Source organism: Halyomorpha halys, unplaced genomic scaffold (genome assembly GCF_000696795.3).
Source record: "Halyomorpha halys isolate HHAL.00 unplaced genomic scaffold, Hhal_1.1 Scaffold29.1, whole genome shotgun sequence".
Lineage (NCBI taxonomy): Eukaryota > Metazoa > Arthropoda > Insecta > Hemiptera > Pentatomidae > Halyomorpha > Halyomorpha halys.
The window spans coordinates 1401428-1414170 of record NW_027115892.1 but is presented as its reverse complement, the minus strand read 5'-3'; the positions used below and the strand labels follow the sequence as shown (position 1 = coordinate 1414170).

Below are 12743 nucleotides of genomic sequence, written 5' to 3'. Positions count from 1 at the left end.
TTTATTTACAGAATAGTTACATCGTAGTAACTTAGGTCAAAACCAAGAATGCATTCGCCAACAACCAGCACATAAAAACAAAACAATGAGCAAATGAAAAAATGAAACAATTACCTGATTTAAAACTGCTGAACCTGTTTCAGATTTTGTAACTTCAGAAGCTTTTTCATCAAAATGAAAATCCTGATTAACTTTTCTGGGACTTTTAGAGTTCATTTTTGAATCTGAGGTTCTAAATTTATCTTCTAGTTCACCCGATGTTCCTGTACGAAAATCAGAGTGTTCAACCTTAGACATGGCTTCTGGAACTGGATGATCCCAACCAATATCATTACTGCTTTCTACACTTTTCCTGGTAACCAAACTCAGTTTCCCAGTTATATTCAATGGATCGATTGAGAGATTTTCGGAAACAGTAGTATCCATTCGCACCTCATTACTGGATTCCTTTGCCCTACTGTATACATAAGGGTCACTCACCCTACCAGGCAACAGAATAACATTTGGCTTTCGCAGTCGCTCACTTTGAGTAAATTTCACCTCAGAGCAACTGCTCATACTACCTAATTGATCACTTGTGCTACTAGTATTGTGAGCTTCATCAAAATCAACCTGACACTGGACTCCTTTTTCATCAACATTTTTCTTTTCAGCATTTGTTATATCTTGACCAAAATTATTATTAGACACTGCTGGTTGACTTGTAATTTCAAAGTTGGAAGATGTTTTTTGTTGTTTTCTGAGTGATTCATTCTCAAGCTCTTTATAAGCAAGTCTTTTGTTTGATATTGCTGCAAGCATGTTGTATTGGCTGTCAGAAAAGTAATTAGTTGAGGTTGTGAACAATGGATAGTTGTTATCATAAGCCATGGATGGTTTCTCAGCACTTGAAGTAAAATCATTCTTTTTAAACTGAAATAAATTAATATACATATAATGAAAACTAATAAACTGAAATAAATATTTATTATGTTTTGCTTGAGTTATTTTTAAGTATCACTATATATTTAAATTTATATTTTACAAATACATCATTTTTTATTAAAACATTTTTTTCTTCAGCAATTGATATAATTAGTTAATACTTCTTTAATTAAAGTAATCATAACAATTGATAAATTAAAGGAGAGGAAAAAGTTTCCAAAAAAATTATTAAAGCTATGAATAATGATTTAAATTAGAAACAATTTACCTGTGGTGAAAATGAGAGCATTTTCTTCAAATTATCATCTTCTAACTTCTCAGGTTGATCAGAATCTGAAAGTAAATTTCAAAACATAGATCAGATACAACTTGAATAACCCAGGAAGCCTATCATATGAAATCAAGATATTTTTTAGATTGGGGTCAGTTACAAGGGTAAGACATCAGTCATATTACAGTGATTTTATGATTGAATCAGCCAAAACTTGAAACAAATAATGTAATACTGTAATGAGTGCCACAGATGCAACCACACTGCATGGCAGCTCAACAGGAACTATTGCATGAACAGTTGTTTTTATGATTAATCCACTAAAGGAAGGAGGATTATTTTTTACCTGGAATTTAAATTATCATAGATCAGAATCTCAGGTGTTATTTATTTAATCTATACCAAAGGCAGGGTTGTATGAAAAAGACTAGACTAGCTTTATTGAAGACCCACTAAATATTTAATAATACAAAAATACTTTCCAATGTATTAAATATACTGTTACTACAATATATTTAGGTTCAATTTCATAATATTAAAATACGACTTCATATTAAAATTTGGTACCTAATTAATTTCCTTACATTTAATTTTAAAATGGATACAATATTAACACTTGATTAGATAGCGAAAAAACTTTCTTTAATTTTTTCCATCTGATTTTACAAGAAACTTTAGAATTTTCTTCAATTTTTTACCTACTTTACAAGTAATTTAAAATTCTCAACTATATTTGAAACAAATAAAAGGATATATAATAACTTAAAAATACCTGCTAAATCTAAAATATTCAATTTTAAAACACTGGTTACATTAGTAAACCAAAAGTAATTAATTATATTCATTAACTTATTCAAATTTCTTAAAAATTGGAAACTTTGAATAATAATAAATCATTTTTATTGATCCATATTCTACATTAAAATATGAACTTAAAAATTTTAATAGTATTTTTAAATCAAAGCATCGGACATTATATTATCAGACAAAAGCCTGAATATTGTCTACACACACTTGTTCTACAAATTGATATCCAGTACTACCATGAACGACGGGAGGCTGACTGTGAGCGAGAGGAGATCTTGCAGAAAATATTTCAGCTTCACTAGCCAAAGAAGTCACCTCTATAACAGACTGTTCTCTGCTTGAAGATTTACTGTGCATGGAGGAAACTGATAATGTTGGAGTCAACGGCTTTTGCAAGGAAAATTCCTTCAACTTCTCAGGTATTGATGAAGCACTGCTGGGCCTGCCTGATGAACTGCTAAGCTATAAAAATGGTAAAATAAGTTGTTAAATATTTTTAATCAAAACGTGATAATGCTATGTATTGATAATACTACGTTAAGAAGAAATTTAGATAGCTAAGTAAATAAATCCAAAATATTAAAAAACAGTTATTTCCAACTCAAGGTAGGTATAGAGACTTTACCCTAATGGTGGCAGCTCAAGTCATCAAGAGGCCACAAGCACTAGGAAAACATAACTAAGTCCCTCAGAGCAGGCACTAGGGTAAAAGGACATTGAAGGTGGCCCTATCGAACAAATAAAATCTATGTGGTACAATACTAGAAAACTTAGGTAGGACCCAGAATAAGCAAGAAGCAAGACAATTTTTAACCCTAAATCACAACCCAGGTGTAGAGTTATCTGTAGATAACTTAGTGTTTACCGCAGACAAATAAGAAGTAATGATCAAAAGGAATGAAAGAATAATAAACTTTCAAAGAGGTCTCCTCTTGTCCCATTCTATTCTTGTTCAAGAAATACGATCAGCCAATGAAATGGATGAAGAAAAATCCAAAAAGGTAGAAGACGGGGGATAAAGATAGGGAATGGAGAGAGGAGAGTTTGAGAATTAGAAGTCCTAAAGTACAGAACCTTCAGACGAGTACAGGCTCTATTCAGAGACAACAGCAGTGTAACCGATTAGAGAGACGGAGATCCTGGAAGAAGAGAAATAACTAGAAGCAGTGGACCAACTAGCCAGCCGAAGATACTGGAGCAGAGACCACAGCTAAGTAAAATCCAACAGCCATCCAGATTTGTTCACTGTTATTTTGAGTGACAATTTAATAACGATATTAATATCTGATAAATAACATGGTAGCCCAGTCTTTTCAATTCAATTCCATATATAAATCAATATTAATTTATAAACAATATCTTTTGTCGATAAGCCCTCCAGTAAATTAAAATGGGCTCATCTGTAAATAGCTGCAATAAACCTAATGTTACTTCAACTTAATTCGATAGTTTACCACCAGATTACCATAGCTAAGTTAATTTTGAGCATGATACCTTTTGAAAAGATATCCAATGATTGAGTATCCTCAATTGCATCTAGTATATAATAGTAGGGGGGAATGGGTTTGTCAGACCGCACCCCCAACCATCGGTCTGAGAATAACACAAATAAGTTAAAATACTTATTTATTAGTACCAGCGTTTTGACCAGAGTTTCTAGCATTCACTAGGGCTAGCCTGGAAGACGTCGTACTTAAAAAAATAATACTAAAAAAACACTATGAAAATAATACTGAATAACGTCCAAAACAATATCCTAATATTTTAGTATTCATTCCAGAGAAGAACAATGGGTTTGTGATTTGATAATGAAGATTTCAACTTTATGACCCTTAGATTTAATTAAGTTTCCTTTTAAGAGCACTTAAAAATGCTAACATTAAGGCTCGTAATTAAGGGCAATAATGTAGGTCCATGGAGTTTTAGTATTCCAACAAAGCAGTCTCATATAAGGGAATAAAATGTAAAGAAAAATAAAACTAATTATACCTTGATTGGTGAAGACAGCCTGGTTGATGGCAAAAGCTGCACACCTTTAACTTCATTAATATCTAAAGGAACACCATCCCATCTATCTTCCAGCGGTGGAGGCACATTTTCATCTGAAATCATTGTCATCAATGATTGTCAGTCATCAATGTTAAAACAAATCTGATTTTCATAAATAAAAGAGACTCTTAATCTAATATTTTAATTTTTGTACCATATTTCAAATTTAGTGAAAAACAGACATCAATGTATCAAATTTATTCTTTAAATCTAACAAATATTCTTCAAAATGTATAATTAACTATTAAATACCACATGCATTAAGCGTAACCTAAAGATTTCAGAGATACTGAATGAAAACCCTTTTTTGAACTTGCCAGGGGTAATCCCATAGCTATTTAGAAAGTTACCCGATGGCTGGCACAATCTCCTAACCAGAGTGAGACTTCAAACTTTCCAATCTAAAAGATACCTTAAAAACTAGTTTAGTAACACTCAGATATGCCAGCCCATCATGATTCCATTCTGAGGTAACTTAAAAAATATCATTTAATAAGCTTTTTAATAAAAATCTCATTTAAATGAGGGGATAACTAATAAGGGGAGGCTACATACATGGGATTTCTGATTTCAATGAAAACATTTTCTGTGATACTAGGTTGAAAATATTGGACATGTATCCATCAGTTCGTCAACAGAAACTTGTGTATATGGGTAAACTTGAAACAATTCAGGCCGAATGACATTACAAAAAGGTGAGGTAAAATTTTTTATATATATTATGAAAATTCATATTTGAGGATTTTTTGAGAACGTTAAAAATGAAGTGACTTAATTTTTCTTGAAAACAATTTTTTCAGACTACTATATAGGAAACAATTTTTGGTTTTTGTATCCATATAAACTCAATTACTACAATTAAATATAAATAATTTTGTCATTCAAAGTCTAAAAATAAATCAATTGCTATATTATTACTTCTCAATGCCCTGATAACACCACAGTATTAAAATAATTTAGAATGACTAATCTATAAAAGTTGGACAAAATAATTTTTTATGGAGAAATAAAGTTGATGTTCATTTTTCACACCCCCTAAAAAACGATAGAATCCTCTAAAGTGCATGTTATGGATTTGAAAATTTGATCTTCATAAACAAATGTGAACTAGAGACATAAAATAAAACATTTGAGAACCGTTTCTTTATTTGATACTACTTTTTCTTTCATATAAAAGCATAATATCTAAACTATTGTAATATTCTCTTGTATATTTTTATGTATAAAGGGTTTTTAATATGTTTTTATTGTATGTATTGTTTCAATATTGTTCATTTACTTTGTTAAACCAGAAAGAAAGCTAACCAATTTTGTTCAGTCAAATATGGAGTGAAAAAGATCGTTATTCAAAACAAAGATGATGGCGACGCGTATCTTGCCAAAAGTTCGTTGAATCACAGCAATGTTGAGCAGATTCAAATATTTTAAAAACTTTATTTTAACTTCCCATCATAATTTAAATTACAATACATTTAAGAAAAAATAGAAGTTAAGAATAAGTATTAAAGAAAATTATTCATAAAGGAAATCATAAGAAAAAACTCAAAACCGTAGTGCTCCTATCGATGTTGAGAACGAACACTAAAAGAAGGGGAAGGAAGAGAGCTTGGTTTTTGGAATCATTCGTTGCTTAGGTGCGGGCGGGGAATGATGTTTCCTGGATCCTGGAGGTCCTCATCATCTTTTGTCTAGCTCAAGGGTAGACATCTAGAAAAAGAAGACATCGAAGAGTCTCCCAAGAAGAATAAGGGACTCGTTTGTTTGGATTGCCAAACAACACACTTCGGTGGATCAGAAGTGAGTTGAAAACTTTAAGAGGACCAAGGTTTTAAAGATAGTGTTAGTTTGGGAAATAGAAGTCATCAAAAACCAACAGTCATCATAGAAGATCAAAAATTGGTTAGTGTTGTTCAACATATAATTAAGTATAATTGTAAAAGTGTTATTAAAGCTAAGTGTTCTGATTGCTTAAAAAAATATGCCCTGAGATTAAGGGTCTATATTATATATAATAAAATATAAATTCTCATATCTATTTAATATTTTATTTTTTCATTTAAACCTTGTCATCTTCAAAACTAAACTTTAGACAAGAGAATAAGTAAAAACTATGAAATACCTTTTATTTACTTTAAATGATTTTTAAATATTACACTATATAGATATGGCTTGGAAGAGCAGAAATTCAGCTTTCCAACAGTCGTAGTTACATTGGACTAAGATAACAATGTTAGAATATGAATTTATTTCATGAATGCAGAGCATCAGCACAAAAAAAATATCCTCCAAAAATTCAGGCCAAAAATTTTTAATTGGCAAGAACCCTTGGATATGTACTACTCAATATTTTTCAACCTAGTATCACCAAAAAACGCTCCACGTGAAAACGGTGATTCCAAGTGAGTAGCCTTCCCTTGTAGGTAAACAAATATAATAAAAGCATGTTACCTTGGGTCCATACAATTTCAACTGCAGATGGGGCACGGGGTGATGATTTAGAATCTTTAGAAGAGACACTCTGTTTCTGTTTGCTTCTATATAAATAAATTTAAAACATTAGAAAACCAATATAGCCAAAGCATCAGACATGTATCAATTTTCAACAAAATTTAATAAATCTTAAAAATGTTAGAAACTTATTTACCTGGAAGATAAAAAAGGTATTGCCCCAGTAATATGGGCTCCTGAATAATCTGGAGGCTCAGCCATTTCCCTCGACAAAGGTTTATCTTCTTGAGCCTTCTCTGCCAGACCAACCCAACCTTCTTTCTTTCGCTGTTGCTGCTCCAAAGAAGATCAATTTACATTAATAAATAACTCAAAGATTAACTGGATATAAATTGCAAATTTTGAAGAATTGTGAATATGAAGGACTACATAAACATACCATAAAGACATGATTTAAATCAAAACACAGTAGCTTTATAAAGATATTGAGGGCTAATTAGGTAAAAATTAATCTTTAAAATAACAATACTATGAAACAAATTTTTGAATGAATTTGATTTAGATAGCTGAATCAAAATATATATAAACAATTATTTAACAAATTACACAACATTCTGTATAATTCATATCAAAAATTTCAAAAATATATGATATGAATTATACAGTCTATTCACTTCTAAGGCTTCACTGAATACAAAATGATATAACTCAGACAATATTATCTGTTGCTGATTCCATGAAAATAAAAACTTAGTGATCGGAGGAGGTAATATAAAAGTATTAGGCAGGTTCAATAGTGAATAAAAAAAAAAAAACTAGAACTAAAGCACTCAAAATGACTTTACTAAATGTCCATCCTCATGTGAATGAGACAGTAGTGTGAAAAATTATTATTGGTCAAAAAAATTATAACACAGAAAATTAATTCATATGTTCAATTTAAAAAAAAAAAAACTTGCTTTAGGAAGCCTCTTAATAGAGTTGGCTAGGATACGATGCTGAGTCTCTTTCAGGCGTTCCATCCGAGCCCTCTGTTCTTGCTCAGCTTTCTCTTCTTGCTCCTTCTGTTCTCGGAGCTGCCTTTCCCGCTCCACACGCTTACGATGTATATACTTACGAGCAGCACGCCTCTCTTCTTCTGGTCTGTCAGGAGTATTACCTGCTAAGTAAGACAAATAGATATTATCCAATCATGAACATAGTGTTATATGCTAAATACCCATAATGTGAAACTGTGTAAGGTAAGTAATAAAAGAGAAAACTGTTTAAAGTAAATTCTTTATTTACAAGAAATGCTAATTATTCTTTACTAAAATAATTAGTTTTTCTTTATTTTTATCATAGTTATTATTCATTTTGACTTACTGATAATATTTTTCATAAAAAATATTATTATTTCAATATAGTAGTAGCCCTGGAGACGATTAAACTATTTTGGCTAACCATTTGTGGTGCAATAAATAAAAAACAAACACGTTAGTATTGTTTTTCGATTAAAAAAAATATATTATCTGTTGTTCCTTGAGATTATTGACAGTTCTTTAGTTAACTGGCAGATGTACTTGAGTAAATAGCTACCTAAAAGATAAAAAAGGTGCCGATGATAACACTGCATAGAAGAATACTATATAATTAAAAGTCAGGCATATTCTACTATTGCTGCCCTCCTGTTTGTCTGATCGACAATGTTCTATAAATAATATTGTAAGATACTAATTGAGACCTCAATATTTTCAATCACCAAAAATGAAACTTTTTTATCCTTATTTAACAAAAGAAAAAAAAATTACTCCTTTAGGTATGAAATGCTAGTCATGAAGTGACATTTGTATTAATTTACAATTACAAAGAAAATTACCTGATTTTGAAGTTGGTGAAGGTTCAATAATTGGCTGTACCTTAGCAGCTTCATTTAGTTCAAGTTTTTTTTGGCATTGCAGCTTTTTTCTAACAGTTATATGTCTTTTCTGAGCCGATTTATCAACCTTAGAAAAAAATACAAGTATATAAGATGTGTACCACTATAACATAAGAAAAGTAGGGGTGTCACAAAGGTAAGCTAGGGGTACAGCAAGCAAATGCCACACTCTCAGTATAAAACAAAAAAAACACAATAAAAATGGTATAATCAAAATAGCAAATATACGGAGCCTTTCAGCATTTATGCTGCACTGTTCTTCTTATTTTCCAACATACTCAATCGCTGTAAGGACAATTATGGCAACATTGTAACTTTTTTTAGCTTGACAAGGGTGCTATGAAACTATTTTAGCACACCTAGGGAACCGTAAAATTTTTTTAGGACAGAAAAGGAGCAGGAGCAAAATAAGTTTGGGAACTGCTGCTTCAGAGGAAAATTTTTTGAAAATTCTGTATTCAAACCCTGTCAAAATATTTCAATGAAATAAAGACCTAGCTGATATTAAAAATCATTTGATTCTACATTAATGTACCAGGTTTAATGAAAATCATTAGAGCTGTTTCTGAGTTTAGCCTTTTTAAATATGTAAATGACTTTTTGTTTTTGAGGTAGGCTGTTCACACAAACACAATCATATCACTATAAGACTTGGTTATTTGGACTCTGGGAACCTCAAAACATGTATTTTCATAAAAAACTCAAACTTAAAATTTTGCAAAATTGCAATATTTCTCCTTACTATACATTCTATATAAGGGGAGTGAAAGTAAAAAGATGTACTGCAGAAGAGCCTCCCAATCCAAGTTCAGTTCCATTACAGCCAGACATTAGGACCCATAAAAAACTGCCCATTTGCCATTGCCATTTACTTCTAAATAAATATTATTATGGACTACAGGATTATATTACTATTATTAGATTTATGCTAGTAATACTCAACATCTGCCTGATCTAAAATGAAAAGGAACCTCTATGACAATTTTTTTTTTGTTTACCGGTAGCTGAGAAAATTAAAAATTACTGACGAACCAACTCCAAGGAAGTCTTAGCTGTGGTCATTCATTTAACTGAGTTAACGAAGTTAAAAATCAAAATAATTCCTTATCATAGTAATTAATTAAGAGTAAGCACAATCATGAATTCTCAACACATTGAGGTAACAACTCGTACTACTTCAAAAACTGACATTGACATTTACATTAAATGTTGCATTTTAATGATATATTGTTACATTTTTCGCATATTTGTATATTTATTAAATGTTTAATTTTTCTGTATACTAAGTTCAGCCCAGTTTTTCCAAAAAAGGATAATTAGAGGAAGCTTATACAGTTTTGTGATATGATACTTATAAATAAAAACAGTATTTGACAGAATAGATAAATAAATCATTGACTCACCTTACTGGATTTGGAATCAGCAAATGGGGAAAACATACTTGATAATGGAGACTTTAAAGGAGTGACATTGTTACCTAAAGGAACTGAAACACAATGGAAATAAAAAATTAATTAATTAATTACACAAACCAAACATTCTAATATAGAAAATAATCAATTTTTTGTTACCTTTTGCAGGTTCTGGCAATTGAGCTATTTTAACATCAGTTATGTGTTCACTTGTATTTTCTTTTATCTTTCTGTTTACTTTATCTTTGAACCCAGGTTCATAAACACAATAACCCCTCCTATGAGATACTATAAAATAATATGTAATTTTACAAACATAATTTTTTGAAAAACTGAAAACATGAAAACATCAGTTGATACATACTGTCAGAGGAGCTCCGTGGAGGTGAAAATGGTAATGTCCAAACAGCATCACTTTTCTTTTCAGGAGAATTGATAGTAGAAAAGGTAGGAAAAGCTGAAAATTTACGAATCCATTCCAACTGTTCTTTTTGAATTTCATCTGTTGTTGACCAATGTCTCATATCTTCCATCCATTTTCTCTGAGCATTTTCAAGTGCAGTTAACTTTTCTTTAGTGAGGGCATTCAAATCTTTTAATGATTTAGGAGTCTTTGGACAGTCCGATAAAAAGAAAGAACTCTCATTCTGAACTCTAGAACACTCACTAAATAAGGATTTACGTTCTCTCTCATTTTTGGGGCTGTATTCTTTATAATGTTTTTCCATTTTTACACTAAAAAGTATCAAATAAATAGAACAATATTAAATAAAAAAATAATTGACAGTTAAAATATTAGAGTTTACCTTCTAATAAACCAAGCAAAATAGTATTATAATCTAGACCAGAAACCATTTTATGCAGATTTTTTTTTCAACAGGCATATCTTGAAATGATACTACCATGGATTTTTTAAAACTGAAACATCAATTATGTGATAAAATATCTAACGGTCAAAGGGAAGGTAATGTACAAAGGTTACTTTACTCAAAATAACAACGTATTCTCTTTGGTCTTTATTTACATAATTATATACCTGAATGGCCTAAAATGGTACGTTAATTCAGCTAAATGGCCTAAAATGGTACGTTAATTCAGCTAAATGGCCTAAAATGGTACGTTAGGTATTAATTAGGTTGTTACAAAAATTTGGAACTCTTTCATTGTTATAAAAACTAATTATTATGATGTACCGAAAACTGAAAAAATGAAATATCCAATGTCAACTTTGAAAAAAAAAGAAAAGGATTCTTTGAATTCAAATGTATAATTTAACAATCCTTATATCCTTATATTTTGAACAAAAAAAAATTCTATCATAATGATTTATTATGAAGCATTAAATTATGACTCCATCAGTATAATAATTCATTGTCATTCATTATTCTAGACATATTTCAGATGTGGCAAAACCCACACATAAGCATTATATATCCTACCTGTTACCAGTCGAAATATTGTTATTTTAATTATAAAACAGATATGTACAATGTTTAAAAAAATATTCATTTAATAAATAAAAGGAATATTAAGAACAATTCATGAAATAATGATTAATTGCCAAATTTCATTTCATACTTTCAATGAAATAGTCTCCATTAAATAACTTATAAAATAACAAATGTATTTCTTGAAATAATTATTGGATATTTTAAACATACGTGCAAACAAAGTAATATTTCTGAATGGGTTATTCCTAAAATAATCACCAATCTGATATATATCAATAGATTATTTCACAAAAACAAAAATAATCATTTCCGAAATAAATTTTGCGTTCTGCAGAAATAACGTTAAAATTCATGAATACTGGAAATATACCATATTCCCTTAAAACAGGAGTGAACCTATTTGACATTTTATATAAAGTACATTACCATAAGAAGTAGCACCTAATTTTTATACTATTTTTACTCTAACTTAGATACCTAACTTAGGTACATGAAAAATACACAAGAATTCTAGGAGGAAATGTTCAGAAATTCAAGCAGTTTACCAAAAATGTAGTTCAGTACCACCAACCTCACCTATCAATCCCAATTCGTCGTCCAGATATGATTATTCAAATACAATAAAATAAGAAAAAATTGTACGTTAAAATTTAAAATATATAAATAACTTATTGTGAATGGATGGCCAGAAGATAATTTTTTACTATGCCAGTCAAGAATAGATCTACTTTATTGACCAAGCAACTTAGTCTCTTCATTTAAGGGTGACTTTCAGGAAAGAACAAGATCAATTTATAAATCTTGAGTAAGGACTTTTATACTCATGGGGATTATTGGAGGAACAGTCGGTTACCGGTTACACCGGTTTTTCCCCTTCGGTTAAACCTGACTATTTTAACCGCTAAAAATTATCAGTTATTGAAAACATATTTTCGTTTGGTTTTTTCCAATATGTATGAAAAATTACTTATGATTTCAATAAATCTTAATGCATAGGTTTTAACAAATTGAATTTAAAATTTAAAGTTCAAGTTATCAAAGTTCATTAACAATGAATGCTATAAACAAAAATTAAAATAAAACTGGAAGATTATTGATTGACCGTGTGTAAAGATGAAAGGAATATGGTCCGGGTGCGGTCAAAAAAACTCAATTAGTAGAAATATACTATTTTAATGAGCCAACGTTTTGCCCCACGTTGCAGGGCTTCTTCAGGGCTAAAAATTAACCGCCCCACCTACCTCAACCTCATTTCTTATAATTCTTTAGCCCCCCGCTTATACGGATTCCCTAAAATCCTTAATCCTGGTAACCCCCTTCGCCCCATCATTTCCAATATCAACGCTCCCTCCTCTAAACTCAGTAAATTTCTTCTTCCTGCCCTTCAAATCCTCAGCCACAATAACTCTTATGATATCCGTAATTCCTTCCACCTTAAAGAACTATTACAATCCTTCAACATA

At 30.5% G+C, this 12743-nt stretch overlaps 1 protein-coding gene across 2 annotated transcripts in view; it reads right to left on the bottom strand.

Moving 5' to 3' along the window:
• Positions 1-10792, bottom strand: part of LOC106684414 (uro-adherence factor A) — a 36874-nt gene extending 26082 nt beyond the window's left edge. Inside the window, exons 1-12 of one of the 2 annotated variants that reach the window (XM_014426493.2) lie at positions 10636-10792; positions 10194-10564; positions 9989-10117; positions 9821-9903; positions 8358-8484; positions 7459-7661; positions 6696-6832; positions 6500-6585; positions 3992-4104; positions 2239-2464; positions 1193-1257; positions 115-912 (exon numbers count right to left, since the gene is read on the bottom strand). In XM_014426493.2, the coding sequence (XP_014281979.1) occupies positions 115-912; positions 1193-1257; positions 2239-2464; positions 3992-4104; positions 6500-6585; positions 6696-6832; positions 7459-7661; positions 8358-8484; positions 9821-9903; positions 9989-10117; positions 10194-10557 (2331 nt within the window). In that variant the 5' untranslated portion in view covers positions 10558-10564; positions 10636-10792. The remainder of the gene's footprint in view (positions 1-114; positions 913-1192; positions 1258-2238; positions 2465-3991; positions 4105-6499; positions 6586-6695; positions 6833-7458; positions 7662-8357; positions 8485-9820; positions 9904-9988; positions 10118-10193; positions 10565-10635) is intronic. The other variant, XM_024361891.2, reaches the window with a different exon arrangement.
• Positions 10793-12743: the final 1951 nt, after the last annotated feature.